General features: G+C 42.4%; 1 protein-coding gene across 5 annotated transcripts in view; it reads right to left on the reverse strand.

Annotated features, from left to right (window-relative positions):
- map4k3a (mitogen-activated protein kinase kinase kinase kinase 3a) overlaps nucleotides 1-14,987 on the reverse strand; it is a 45,664-nt gene that overhangs the window by 8,662 nt on the left and 22,015 nt on the right. Inside the window, exons 13-28 of one of the 5 annotated variants that reach the window (XM_061086814.1) lie at nucleotides 14,277-14,355; nucleotides 14,100-14,158; nucleotides 12,502-12,564; nucleotides 10,548-10,600; nucleotides 10,060-10,098; nucleotides 8,426-8,503; nucleotides 6,568-6,619; nucleotides 4,705-4,909; nucleotides 2,902-3,008; nucleotides 2,463-2,504; nucleotides 2,093-2,177; nucleotides 1,890-1,969; nucleotides 1,437-1,497; nucleotides 1,220-1,337; nucleotides 1,059-1,117; nucleotides 41-144 (exon numbers count right to left, since the gene is read on the reverse strand). In XM_061086814.1, coding sequence (XP_060942797.1) covers nucleotides 41-144; nucleotides 1,059-1,117; nucleotides 1,220-1,337; nucleotides 1,437-1,497; nucleotides 1,890-1,969; nucleotides 2,093-2,177; nucleotides 2,463-2,504; nucleotides 2,902-3,008; nucleotides 4,705-4,909; nucleotides 6,568-6,619; nucleotides 8,426-8,503; nucleotides 10,060-10,098; nucleotides 10,548-10,600; nucleotides 12,502-12,564; nucleotides 14,100-14,158; nucleotides 14,277-14,355 — 1,284 coding nt within the window. Of the gene's footprint in view, nucleotides 1-40; nucleotides 145-1,058; nucleotides 1,118-1,219; nucleotides 1,338-1,436; nucleotides 1,498-1,889; nucleotides 1,970-2,092; nucleotides 2,178-2,462; nucleotides 2,505-2,901; nucleotides 3,009-4,527; nucleotides 4,910-6,567; nucleotides 6,620-8,425; nucleotides 8,504-10,059; nucleotides 10,099-10,547; nucleotides 10,601-12,501; nucleotides 12,565-14,099; nucleotides 14,159-14,276; nucleotides 14,356-14,987 lie in introns of all 5 variants that reach the window. The other 4 variants (XM_061086811.1, XM_061086815.1, XM_061086812.1 and 1 more) reach the window with 4 other exon arrangements.

Genomic DNA, 14,987 nt, shown 5'->3' on the forward strand with positions numbered 1-14,987 from the left:
ATAAACCAGAATGAGGAGTTTATCATTTCACTGAACCAACCTTGATGAGCATGAACTTCTGCATGGACTCCACCCACTCCAGCAGCATGACACTGGACTGGAAGGCTCCACACAGATACTTGTGGCCTGTGTACGGGTTTCGCACTGAAACAACACAACACATCATTGTTACCTTACGTGTTGTGTCTCCGCAGCACTACACACTTTGTTCGTTAGCCTCCATGCAGCTTACAGGGTTCATACACATTTTGACCAATGGATTTCCATGACTTTTCCATGACTTTTCAATAACTTTAAACCAAATTTCCATGACCGAACATTTTGTGAAATCTCTGTGTAAACTCTGTGTGAAACTAACAATGACAATTCCAAGGCATACAGTAAACCTTAAATGACACAAACCCAAGTATGCCTGCTTATATTTTGAGCGTATTTCTTAAAAAGCATATGAATTATTTAAAACTCAGCGTAAATGAACTAGGGATGGGCAATCGATTAAACTGTCTTAATCGATCGTCGAGAGAATTAACGATCGATTTTCGATTAATCATTAATATTTTTATATTAAAAGTCACTATTTATAGGCTATATCAAAATGCAGCGAAAATAGAAAAAACACAGCTGCTAACGTCCTCGCTGTGCTGCGTTCAGGGCAACTCGGATATTCTGACCTCCTGCCACATAGTGAACATGCAATAGTTTTCATCGATGAAAAAATAATGTCATCGACGAAATTCTTAATGATCAATTAATCAATCGTCGATTAATTATGCCCATCCCTAAAATGAACGACATGAAAATTTGAATATAACAAATTTCCATGACTTTTCCAAAACTTTTGGGAGATTCTTTTTTTCCATACCTTTTCCAGGCCTGGAAAAACACTTTTTAAAATTCCATGACTTTTCCAGGTTTTCCATGACCGTACGAACCCTGAGCTTATCTTTGCTCCTGAACTATGATATGTGGTTTTCCAGTGTTGTTACACACTCTTCTGTTTGTTATTCCCTGATCAGGAACTGACAGTATTCTGAGACGTATGAAATGCTCCTGCTCACCTACGCAGCACTTCTGGCAGCCTTTAGTGTCTGGAATTTTATTGGACACCGAAAACTTCCTGTGAAACGGACAAACAGAGACAGTTTGTGGTTTGTGTTGGAGTGTGAGACTTCAGGTGATCACAGGTGAACGTGGTGTGGCCTCCTGGTCCGAGCGTTACCTGGGAATCATCTTGTCAGGCAGCCGGTGTGTGGGAATGGCCACAGGTAACTTCTGTAACTGCCGGGCCTGTTCGAACAGCCCGCTCAGCGTGTGAGAGTACAGCTGGGACGCTTTGCCTGGAATTAGGATCAAGAGAAGATCACTTAATATGAGAAAGAAAAGCACGAATGCTGTTATGACTATCGATAGAGGAGAAGATAAATGTTGGAGCTCACCAGATATGGAGAGAAGACAATTGTTCATGACGTATAACCAGGTACACCTTCGTGGGAAGAGCTGCAGAGAGAAGACAGAGGAAATTCAGATGCAGCAAATGAACACAACTAGATCACATTTTCATAAAGTATATCAGTATTATTTTATGTGCTGCTCTGCTTTGTTCACTTGTTTGCAGCAGGATCACACAAATCCCCCTGAACAGATTTCCACTAAACTTGGATGAGATGTGGCCCAGAAATAACCAGTAACATTTTAAGGCAGATCTGGGATGTTTTTTTAATTATCACAGTGAGATAATTGTTTTCTGGTTTGTTTTTTTCACAGCTTTCCCCGGGAACAACTCATGGACTGAGATCTGTGAGTCTGTGCAATGAGCTGCAGCTTTAATGGATTGAACTGAGTGTTGGTCAGAGGCCTCTCCGTGTGAAAGCCTTTATGTTCAGTCGCACCTGTGCCATGGTGGTCTCATGCAGCTCGTTAAGGTTTAATGTGTAGATCCCCTCCTCAGCTCCAAATATCAAATACTGGTCTGGGGAGAAAAAAACACAACAATAAAGTCATTAGAGCAAAAACAGATCCGATTACAACATGAACAAACACGTAGAAGAGTGAGCTGCTGTTCAACTGGTTCCTACTGGTTCCTACTGGTTACCTCTGGTGTCTGGGTTGATCCATGAAGTGGCACAGTGGACTTTCAGAGGACACCCGTTGAACACCTTGGAGAAACACGCGCCCATCTGCCGACACCAGGAGACGGTTAATAAATATGGTGCAAAGGAAGAATTGAACAGATAAGATGGTGACTCTGCAGATAACGATGCCTCCATTTTATTAATTATTAAATTCTCCCCAGAGATGTGAAGGTTTTCTTGAGGAGAACATTTTAATTAGTTTTAATCAAATATCTTTGAGTGAATACTCTGAAATCCAACAAACATGTAAAGCCTGTGATTATAGATATGAAGATATACTTTTACAGTTTGAACTATTTCTGAGCAAATCAGAACCAAACCGTTACTTACATGGACTTTAGGTGTCGGTGGGAGACCGTTGCTGATCGGCGTCTGGGGAGAAACGTAGAAACGCACACACACACACACACACACACACACACATACACACACACAGTCAGTCAGCACTTGTTTTGTCCCGACTCTTGTTTGAGGCCCAAAAATTCATCATTTTGAAACTTCACAGGCTTCAAATCTTCACATTAACTCAACATTTTGGAATTTGTGAGAACTATTTAACATGGTCGTTCAAATCTGAGTCCTGAGTGCAAAGGGACGAAATACAGCCAACAGCCTTCAAGTGTGAAAACCTTTCTGCTCTACGACTCAGCAATATGTGCCTTATTATCAATTATATCAATATGTTAACGAGATAACAAGTCAGTGGAAATCTATTTGGACCCTTTGGAAATTCCTCCCAAATCCCTGCTGCTGAGCAAAGTCTGCTTACCGCCACATCCTTCTTGTCCTTCCGCACGGGGACACTAGGGGGCATGGTGGACTGTCTCTCGGCCGGACTGTCCTTCTCTCCGTTGTGTGGAGAGTTCAGCCCGTTACCTGCAACCAACAAGAACAACAGAGACACGGCTCAGTACGTCTGAGGGACAGAGAGGGACAGTGTGAGGGACACAGAGGGACACTGAGCACAGTCCACCCACACCGACACTCAGGAACATCTTTGATTCCAGTGAGAACAGTCCAATCTACAGGAGACACAGAGGAGACTACGACAAAGAGACACTGGGAGCAGAGAGGGAGGGAGGGAGCAGGCGGCAGCAGGAAGAAAACTGAGGATGGAATACGCTCGTGAGCAAAGGAAGATGTGAGTGAACCAGACCGGAGAGCGGGGGGGTCAATGTGCAGACGACTGGGAGGACAAGTCTGAGAAATTAAATATCTCAATACTGGGACTGAGCTGTGGACATTTTCCCTCAGGACAGCTCAATAAAAGAGTTTTCTACCAGAACGTAAGAGAAATATGAATTATTATCAAACTTTCCCTGCTCTTAAAGGGACTCTCACCTTTGTTGCATTTTTACACTTTTTTTGGATAAGGTTAAATTGGTATTAATAAGGTAATGACACTCTAAAATGCAAGACAGACCCAAACAAACAATTATTTCACTCTCATAATATTTAGTGAAAACTTCAACCAATAAAATTCTTCGGACCGAAGGACCTTATTGGCTGACAGACCTGTCTGTTTGCTGCATGGACATGCAGGTTTTCCGTCTGCTTCTTGTGGCGCATTCGGGCCCGTCATCAAATGTATATAACTTACCGGTGCTTCTGAATCCGAATCCATTGCTTTGGTAAACAAAAACTCACGTGCGTGCGCGGAGGCAGTCTGCTTGTAAATAAAGTTTCTTCAAAAAAACACCGCGGATGGGAACGAGGGGGTGGGGCATTGGAGGAAGGCGGGATGATTTGAATGTGCTGTAATTCTCAAATGCAACAAAGGTAAGAGTCCCTTTAATCAATTCAGTAAGTTTTAAAATATACTGACATGTGGAAATATTAGAACTACTCCTGTACTGCATTGTTTTTCAACACGGTGCTTCTGCTCCTGTTCAGCTTCCATCTCTAAAATAAAAGAAACTGCCTTTGATTATTTCATTAATCACTAATAAAAACAACACAGCACTCGGACGTGTGTGTTTTAGCTCTGGAGGAAACTAGAGGATCGTTTCTGTTTGAGCAGCTTCACATGGTTCTGGTTCTGGTTCTGGTTCTGGTTCAGGTTCTGGTTCAGGTTCTGGTTCAGGTTCTGGTTCTGGTTCTGATCAGGACGATGTTCTCTCCTCCGTCTTCTTCCTCCTGGGGAGCGAGGGGAAGTGGGAGCAGACTGGTATGTTTTGACTGGTTGGGGTTAATCAACCAATCGGGTGCCAGTAAAGATGACAAACAACCATATTAAGCAGAAGCTGATGGACGGGAGGAACTACAAACAAAAAAAAAATTAAAAAGGCGCTAGTATTAATGAGCTCATGGGACAAACGCATCCACCCGACTCGAGGCCTGAGTGACGGGAGACAAGCGGGTCTGTGGACACCATCTACCAATCAGCTGCTCTTACTCGCTTCCTTCTCCTCCTTTTTCTCCTCCTCCTCTTTCACTTCCTTCAGCACCTCCCACGCCTCCTCCAGCTCCTCATCTGTGTGAGGCGTGTGGAGCCACTCCCAGAAATGCCTAAAGCTCCCGTCATCGTCGGGGGCGGAGCTTTCGCCGTCCGTGCGCTTTGGACTCTCGTTACCTAGGCTGCTGCGGCGGTGGGGCGGCAGCTTCGGGGGCGGGGGCCGCGGCGGGACGTTGGAGGCGGGCTTGGCCGGGCTCGCCGTCGGCGGCGGGACGGGACAGCGTTTGATGGTCCCCCCCCCTCCGCTGTCATCCTCACTGTGGGATTGGCTGTCGTCCTGTTTGAGCTGCTGCTGCTGCACGGACGAGCACAGGGACTTGGGCTGAGAGGAAACAGGAAGAGACTAAGAGTCGGCTCATTTCTCAGGTTATGGGAGACAAACTATTCTTGATTGATTGATTGATTGAATATTTATTTAAGCCTCGGAAAACACATTGAGGAATAAGACCCTCATTTACAATGGTGCCCAGGGTACAATGAAGAGTTGATACATTGAAGAGTTAATACAATGAATAAATAAGAATAAAAATAAATATGCAAATATATTTACAGTAATACAAGGTATAAAAAAAATTCGTCAGTATAAAATACTATGGCCAAGTCAACTAGCAGTTACAATCACTGCAGGAGAAGTCAGCTGTACATGAGACCAGACTCCAGAACTCCCTCAATGAAACAAATGAGCGCAACTTTAAAGATTTTTGGACCTCATTCCAAATGTAGGGTCAGGGTTCCTTATAACAGAAAGCTGTCTTCCCCAAGTTAGTGTTAACAGTAGGGGTGCAACGATTAGTCGACGTCGTCGACAAAAATCGATGACAGGAATAGTCGCTGACGAATTTACTCGTCGATGATTCGTTGGTGACGTCATAGCGCGTGTTTCTCGTGCCATGCAGTTGAACTTAACGTTGTTTTACCGGAGGTGCTGATGAAAGCAGCTGAGGAGTGAGCCATCTCGCTTCCTTCCTATCTCTGAAAGTCGCGCATGTGCAATAGCGTCAAAACACGGTCCAATGTCGTCCTCCGCTGCAGCAGCATCGCGTACCAGAAAGCAAAAAGTTCGGGAGAACTTCACCCGTAACAGCCCGAAAAAAACTACCTGCAGTATCTGTACGGCAGAGCTGCTTTGCATGGAAGCAGGACACGTGGTGTGAGGAGGAGGAGTCACGTGTGACATCGTAACGGAGACAATGCGGACTCGCCTCTGTCAGATGTTTTATATAAACGTATATACCTGTGCGCAGGATTCTAGACTCCATTACAAAAATATGGTTTAAACTTTTTATTGACGAGTTTAAAAGCGTTATGTTATCCTATTGCCTGACAAACGTCTTTTTTTAATCACAATTATTTAGTCAGAAGAAGACTTAGTTTTGTTTGTTGATGTTTTTATTGCTGTTACTTTCCCTGTCCTTTTTGTTAACAGGAAAAATGGATACTTGATTTTTAATTAATTTGTTTTATTAGCACTTGGCCTGTCCTTGCTTTTAAATGGACAAAAACGTGATTTGTCTTTTCTTTTGTGTCAACAGTACCCTTATATGCAACAAAGTTTATTTAAAGACATTTTTTTGGAATGAAGTATTAATCTTTTGTGCCTTTATTTTCAGTCATCACATGCCTCGAACAACCTCAAGCTAAATTTAAAAGCTGTTTGCTAAATAAAAGCAATTGAGAATTTGTGTCATTCATAATCCGATTAGTCGATTAATCGTTTCAATAATCGGTGACTAATCGACTATCAGAATAGCCGTTAGTTGCAGCCCTAGTTAACACACGTCAGATCTAATGAAAGCAGCTCTGGGAGCGGGTATTGAGGGTATTACAACTCCAGCTGGTGAGAGAGGAGAGGTATAGTGGCAGTAGCCCAATGATTGTTTTGTAAATATAGATCTTCCAATGACCATCCCTTTTTTCTGCCTTCTGTATTTCATTCTTAAAATGACAAATCACTGGAATAAAACAGTCCCTTGTTCATACCTTGGGCGGCAGCGGGGGGGGAACCTTCGGCCTCATGATGGTGCTCGATTTACTGAAGAGTAAGAAGACAGAGTTTAAACCTCTGATGAACAAAACACTCATAATTAAAACAGTCAAACTGAAATCTACACAGACGATTGGTATGATGTCACCACCGAGGCTATGGTCTCTCTTCCCATTATCGTAGAATCACATATTCAGAATGTATACTTATTCATATTGAGGTTTAAAAACTGTTCTGTCGGTTTCTTCACACAGACATTTATGTTTTAATAATAAATTTAGATTTGTAATGTGTTCAATATGGAAACGAGATGAGATCAGACATTAAAGTAAACTCTGAAATGAAAAGTAAAACCATAACCCGACACTGGGACAAGATCAATTCTTTAAAAGGTTAATTACTACAGATATAGCTTTTGGTAAAGTCTCTGAGAAAAGTGGAGCTGAAATTACTAGACACATTTTAATACTCCAAATTCAACTTATTCTCTGACAATTGTTTTTACTAATCTCGTCAAACAGAATATTTAATCAGTGTTTGAGCTGTAATTGTTTTTTCATTTGATTCAATACATTTTTAGGTTTTTAAGCACAGATTTATGATAAAAACCATAATTCTGACGATAGAGCATCAAGTTATTCACAGAGTCTTTATCCATTTCAGCTTATATCCTGATACTTGTTAATGACAGACAATGAAGCCATCAAACATTAAAAGAGGCTGGGAGCCAATCACAGACACACACACACACACAGACACACAGCTCCCCCCCCACCCCTTCAATAAACTGATGAGTGACAGTTTACTCTCTCAGATCTGGAAGCTTCCTGCAACACGATTGTTTAAAGGGTAGAAAACAGAATCTGAACTGAGACTGTGGCAGGATGTTGGGCTGCTCAGGGCATTTCATTACCCTGGTGGTGAAGGGGATATTACACCCAAAATATGAACTTTTGCATTATGTAAATACCCTGAAGCCGTGGCTCTGATTTCACTTTACACTAAAATATGTCACAGTCAATCAATGTAAAGGTTATTTCTATTTCTGATATCACTCGGTTGTGGATGATGCCGAAATTATTAGGTGTGAAAAGGACTTTCTGGCTTCAGTGGAAAAATATCTGTGTGTGCTGCAGATATTTGGCTTTTTCATGAGGAGAAACAAGGCAGGACGCCATAAAAACAGTTTTATAAGGGCGGGAGAAGGCAGTAGGAAGCAAACGTTACACACACACACAGCAAGGAGGCACACACACAAACAGCAAGGAGGCACACACACACAAACACACACACAGCAAGGAGGCACACAGATGGCGGCGCAAGTGAAGAACAAAACAAGATAGCAGCAAATGAGATGTCAAGGTTATGAGGAATGAAACAAAAACACGACGCACAGACCACATATTTTGTGTTTCTCAAAATATATAATGTGATGAACCAGAATCTGATTTGTATCTGGATCTAAATGGACCTAGAATTCACTTAATTTACTTAAATACTGTGGTTTTCAGTCCTGAACATGACAAACGTTTCTCCCTGTCCCCGTGTTATTTGTAAAGAACAGTAGAAACAATCTCTATCGACAGCTAGCGGTTACTTGGGGTTAGGGTTACTGTTAGTAACTGCACACAAGTAGTAACAGCTTGGTCAACACACAGTCTGTACACACACAAACACAGGTGGCATATGTGGCGTGATGGTGGGGTGTGCTGCGTAAAGATGCTCGGATGAAACCGTGAAAGACGAAGCTTTCCTCCTCGTCCTCCTCCTCTTCCTCCTCCTGAGTCGGGGGAGGAGGAAGAGGAGGAGACAAGGAGGAGAGGCTTCCACTTCTAACACTGGGAGAGAACTTACTGAGTGTGAGTTTCATCATCATCTGCACCATCATCCTCCTCCTCCTCATCATCATCCCCTAAGTGTGCCACATGGCCCCTGGGAGAGGAGGTGAAGAGAGGAGCAGGGTGGGGGGGGGGGAGGGGTGGAGGAAAGGGAGGTGAAAGAGTAGAAACAGAGGATGGAGTAGGGGAGCAGAGGAGGGAGAGATTAAGTGAGAGGGAGAATGTGAGCAAGCAAAGGGGACAGGAGATGACAACAGGAGGAAGAGGATTGGGAGGAAGAGGGGAAAGGGGAGGGAGATCTGAGTAAAGCTTGGTCCACAAATGACCTCTGACCTCTGGGCAGATCTGAAAGGACTGAATGGATTCAAACACAGAGTCTGATGTTCCCACTGAGATGGATAACCCTAACCGCTCCACAACGGACCTAGACACAATAAGCTGCTGATAATCCCACGAGCCGACAGACTCACTGTTCAGTTTAAACCCAAACAGTCCTTCAGATCCACACACTCCTCCACAACAGACTCTCAACTGTACTGCAATTTATATCCAGCACATCCTCAGGTATCAGCTCTGATCCACAGTGTAGAACTACATGAAGAACCATCGCTTCAAACTGTTCAAATCAGAGAAACACTGACTTGTATTTAATCATCTTTTAGTCAAATGTCTCCTTGTTGTTTGATGGTTGACTGAGTATTTATATTGTTCTTTTTCTGTAGAGCATCAAACCAGAACTTTCTGGTTAACGTCATAAACTGGATACTAATCTTTTTCTTGTACTTTTATAGGTAAACTGTACTTTGACAACATCAGAAACTGGAAAAGGTCTGGTAGTGAACCATCAGACGTCTCTGATATCAGAACTAATCACACCTGCTCAGCAAGAGGAACCCACTCAGATCTACAGGAGCATCCTGAACTAACATCCACCTCAGAGACTCTAAAACAAACCAAGATCTGCATCTTACACAGATCAGTAAACTCCTGCCTGACTCTAACAAGGGAGGTGAAAGGGAGAGAACCTGGGAGCAAACACACTCAACAAACCACATCATATAGAACACAACTTCTACTGCAACATCATTTTGTCATGTCATCCAAACAAATCTGTCTCTAAAACAATAAAACAATGAGGACTCCAATTTAGACCCTAAGACATTTTTTGAAACTTTGTCTATAGATACTAAAACTCTATGCAGACAATTTAATGAAACACGTTTGTTGTAACAGATCATAGAAATAGTTTAGCACAATAAGGATCGTCATCATTTTATTTCGGGGAAAATGCGAAGAATTTGGACATAGACTTGCCAGAAAAATTGCTAAATACACCCACTGCAGCTTTAGGTAGGAAAGTGTATTTATTTATGTGTGTGTGTGTGTGTGTGTGAATGCACACATGAGAGTGTGTGTGTAGGCCATGCTCTGCAGGAAGCTCCTATGAAGCGCAGCCTTCTCCTGGTGCCAGCAAAGCGTGACGCAAGCCGCAGAGGAAAGTAAAACCCAGAGAACCACGACAGCCTGAAGTCAATGCAGCAGCGTTAGTTGCGTGTGATTGGCCTGATTAGTCCTGCCGTTAACAATGATTGGCTGATGGGTGGGCGTGGTTAGAGGACCAGCAAATCAAGGAGGAGGAGTCTGACTTACCTCTGCTTGAGCTCTTCCTCCACAGATTTGAGGAGACTCCTGTTAATTGAGAGAAAAGCACAGACAAGTTTGATAAAGAGGTAAAAAAAATAGAGTGTCAGAGTTTTGTTAGAATGAAAAAAATCGATGTGCTTCTTCGCTGGTTTCTTCTACGTGTTTTGTCATCCTGAGATATTCACATTCTCTTTGTTTCCTCCAGTTATCCGTCTATCATCCACAGACACGCAGACACTTTTCCAGCTGTATTCACTTGGACATTTCCGATAATTTTACATGGGAGCCGGCAGGAAAAGTTCAAGAATATCTCAAACATTTGTCTTCTCTCACAAACAGTCCCTCCGTAAATAAAAAGGTCTGAAAGCAGTTGAAGTCGATTGAAGTCGGCTAGAAGCTAAACGAAAATAAACTAAGACAGATGTAACAGCAGATGAAGGAGCAGGAGAGCAACCAGTGGAAGAGATTCTCAGGAGCAGAGAGTCGAGACTCACTTGTTTCCTCCCAGTAGACTCGGTGAATCATGCCCATAGTCCAGCTGCAAGTCCTACGAGACAGACAAGAGACATTAGAACAGAGACACAACATCTCACCACAGGCTCACTAGAGAAGATGCTGTGTAACTGATTTCTCCGAGGCCACAGACGGAGCTGAAGCTTTTGGTCACGTGTGTCACTAAACTACATTAGAACAGTGTCCACTGCTGAAACACTGGTCTAATGCCAGAGTACTGCAGAGGCTGTTAGTGAATCAGCCACAGTGACAGTTAAACAGCTTGATAGAAATAACAGGATCCCCATAAAACAGCAATTTATTGTTCATAACCACAGACATAACAAGGCTGAATACTGTGTGTGTAAAGTTCACTTTGTGTTTGATTGAATGCAATTCACATTGTGGCCTCTTGAAGATGTTAAATATACAAAGCTCATAGTTTTGATAGAGAGGATGTTTGGTTACAAAGGATTGCAGATAAATTTAAAACTGTTTTTAAACCTGTTGTATTAAATTAAAGGTGCAAGAGAACTAAACAACTGAAATTCAACTAAAACAAACTGGAAGTGTCTCTTTCTCTGGATTTCTTTTGAAGAAGAAGTTGTTTTTAAAACTAGATTTATATCTACTTATGTGATAGTCATCCAACGGGTGTTTGGTGTGTGTATATATAGGCAATGATTATATATATAATAAGTTAAGTATTTCAAACACATTTTAAAAAGCTTGTTGATTACGTGTTGGATGATAAAGTGTAAAGTTCCTGCAGCACATTTCAAAGCAGGTTCATGAGGCTGCAGGTCGACAGCCACAATGTGAACGCAGCTTTGTGTCACACAGACATTTTTTAAAGATAATGACGTAATGCAACAAGCATGCAGAGGGAAACACACAAACTGCAGAAGAACAGAGAGACACACAGACATCATACAGCCACACACACAGACACACACACACACAAACACACCCACACAAACACACCCACACAAATAAGGCCTCATTGCTCTGGTCAACTACAGGACGCAAGAGGTTAGAGAACACATAAGCAGTAGTGTGCAGAAGAGAGGCACAATCTGTAGAGAGAAATATGAGAAGATATACGTGGAAAAAACATCAAGTGCAATACTGCAAAAAACTAAAAAGGTGAGTGTATGTTTATAAATATCAAAATAAAAGCTAAATAAAACCGTAGACTGTAAATAAAGGTGGACGACATATTGCACATCTGTCCCACCGATACATCTGCCACCAATCAATAGTCAAAACATTAACGTCAGTGTGATAAGGACTAATTCAAATCACAGGGAAATGTATTCAACCTGAACTTTTAACCTGGGCCATTACCCATCCATTAACATGGAGGAGGCAGGGTTTGTGATTTATTCTGGAGGCGATAGAGATAAATTGGATTTGCCTATGAGGAGCTGGGATGTCGTCCATCTCTTTCTACCATCTACAGTACAAACCAGTGACTTTATATGAATGTGGCTGAATCTAATGTTTGTTTATCTGAAAACAGGAAAACAACAACAACATCACTAAGGACGCTTGTCACCATGACGACTACAACACCAGTTAGTGAGACAAAACACAAAACCAAAGGCTGGAAAAGGAAGAACAGAATGAGCAGTAACAGATGGATGGACCAGAATAGATGGAACAAATATGTGAAAAGGAACAAAAATACACGTTGGACATCGAGCAGCCAAAGCAATCAGCACTGTGGAAAATGAAAAAGAAGAGCGTGAGACAGTTTGGCTCAGGAAGAGCCGGACGAAGGACAAGAGTTTGTCCTTCAGAGACACAGAAACACGGAGAGAGTGAGACAAAGGTTCAACAGAGGAGGCATCGGGTTAAGGTTGAAAGTAAAAAGAAAGAAAAAGGCCAGTGTAGGTGGACAGAGGGAGACGCCGAAAGAGAGAGAGAGAGAGAGACGGATAGAAAGAGTACTACCAGATTAGATCTCGCGGTATAGTAGAGCTCCTCAACACAGTCCAGATAGGGCTCAGATTCACACTGGTCAGCAAGACAGAGCGAGAGAGACCTCAGTTAATATATTAACCTGGACCGATGGAGGGAACGGGGGGGGGAGGACACAGTTGCAAGAGTGAGGATGACGAATGAAAAATGGATTAAGGCCAAAAATGGGCTATGAAGACAGAGGCGGAGGTAGATACTGGATTATTAATCTGAAGAGCTGAGGGGCTGGATGGGAGCTAGATTACACGAGGGGTGGATGGAGGTTGGAATAAATTGCGGCAGATGGGGAAAATCAGGAAACAGGGGACAGACATTAATAAAATATACATAAATATATAAAAACAGGAGCTATACGACGTACATCAAATGTTATCTCGGAGTATTTCTTTGAATTCAGACCACATATTACCTTAATCCATTTTTCTGAAGGGTTGTTTTGATATGTTTTTGTTTAGTTCTAAACATGCTGAACATTACTCTGCATTCAAGTCTGTAGATGCCACAAAATGCTACTGATAACACTTATATTTAGTAACAGTTGCCAATTAATAATCCATTGGAGAATTGATGATTTATTGATTTCAAAAGGCTACACATTGCACTGTCATCTGGAATGGATGGATGTCTAAGAGGTAAAGAGCACACGAGTCAGCAGAGAGAGAGCACGTCATCATATTACTGTGGATGAGAGAGAGACTGAAGGACCAAGGGATGAAGGTCACCGAAGGTCACAGAGGTGACTGTGTTTTAACAGAGACTAAACGGAGGGACATCCTGTCAGAGAGGAACAAGGCTCTGACTCGAGTTCAGGATTGATCATCTCGTGGGAGGATGAAATAAAAAAGGGAGTTTGTAGTGAAGGTGCAAACAAAGTGTAGAAACTGTGGAAGGCAGTGAGGGAACGGAGGATTTCAACCAGACACCGTGAGTGTGTGTGAGCCCGGCACCAGCCCACCAGCCCACCAGGGAACCCTCTCTTCTGAAGGGACAGATTTGACTCATATTCAGACTATTATAATTTGTGTTGTTTTATCTAATGTTCAGAAAACACCTCTCTTCCTCAAACTGTCCACTGCTGCAGCTCCTCTAATCAGCCTCTGTCTGAAACACTTCTCTTAGATCCTGTCTCTTCAAGAAAATTAATCTAACAAGCAGCTGTGGCACAAATAATACACATTAACTGACTGAGACTTTTTATCTGTCAAAACTAGGCTAATATAAATGAACCACTTTTAAATCTATCCATCTGCTAAGGAAGTTAGCGAGTGGATCCTGTCAGATTCGAGATCAGGTCCAAGGTGGATTTCTTATCCTCCATCATCCGGGGTCTGTACCCGGGTCTGTTCTGAGATCAGATTCCCTACTGACACTTTCCACTGTGGTAGATTCAGAGAGGACTGTGTGGACGGGCTTCCTGTTCAGGTCAACATAGATCGGTCAGGGTGCTTCCTGTGAGTAGGTGAGGATCGGCCATGCCGGCAGTGGTGAGGTGACGAACACACAAACCATATAGTCCCACTCACAGACACAGACACACACACATAGACACATAAGACACAGATCAAACTCACCGGCTCGTGGTGCGGCTCCGTCTCTTTTCTCAACGGAGGATCAAACTTCACCTGACCGACTGAGAGAGACACACAGACACACACAGAGGTGAAGGTTGTAGGAGTGTGGGTCACTTCTGTGGGTTTATAACACAAAACCACTACGTGTGTTCATGTTTTCATTGTGTGAACACTCACAGTTAATCTCAGACAACGTCTTCCCCTCCCTTGTGCTCCTGCTGGTGGAACGAATACGATGAGGAACAGAGACCGGGGACTGTAAGGAAGGAGACACACACACACACACAGACACACACACACAGTCAAGTGGCTGTTCAAAGAATACACACAGTGGAGCCGTGTGCACTGCACTTGAGAAGATTACAATAGCGCTATAAAAAAAATACTTTAATCCCACTGCTATTTCCTGTGGGTGGGATTTGATGACACAGCAGAACAGTCAGCTGCACTCTGCAACCAGGAAACCACCAAAAAATAGCAACAAGGCCGAAGATAAACACAAACCTTCCCCGGCAACAACATCAACAACTCCTGTTGTGTAGCTGTCCTCATGGCTAAAGGATTCTCTTCAACTTTGACCATAAATATATGAAAGAAGGTTTTGGTGTAAAACTTTTCTTTATTTGCAGAGAGACAAACTCTTGATAAACATAAAAATATTTTAAAAATCTAAGGTATAACAATTACCTCCTCATCGTCTTTGTGTAGAGCATAAGCTTTATATCATTATATATTGGACTTTCTCTATATTACTATCCAAAACTATATTGCAATAATTATCGATATGGTTTAATTACCCAGGATTATATATTTAACAAATCAAACTACAAAGACATTTATGTTTATATCAAAATCTCTTTGAATTAATGTCCAGGATATTTTATTTTA

Source organism: Limanda limanda, chromosome 15 (assembly GCF_963576545.1).
Source record: "Limanda limanda chromosome 15, fLimLim1.1, whole genome shotgun sequence".
Lineage (NCBI taxonomy): Eukaryota > Metazoa > Chordata > Actinopteri > Pleuronectiformes > Pleuronectidae > Limanda > Limanda limanda.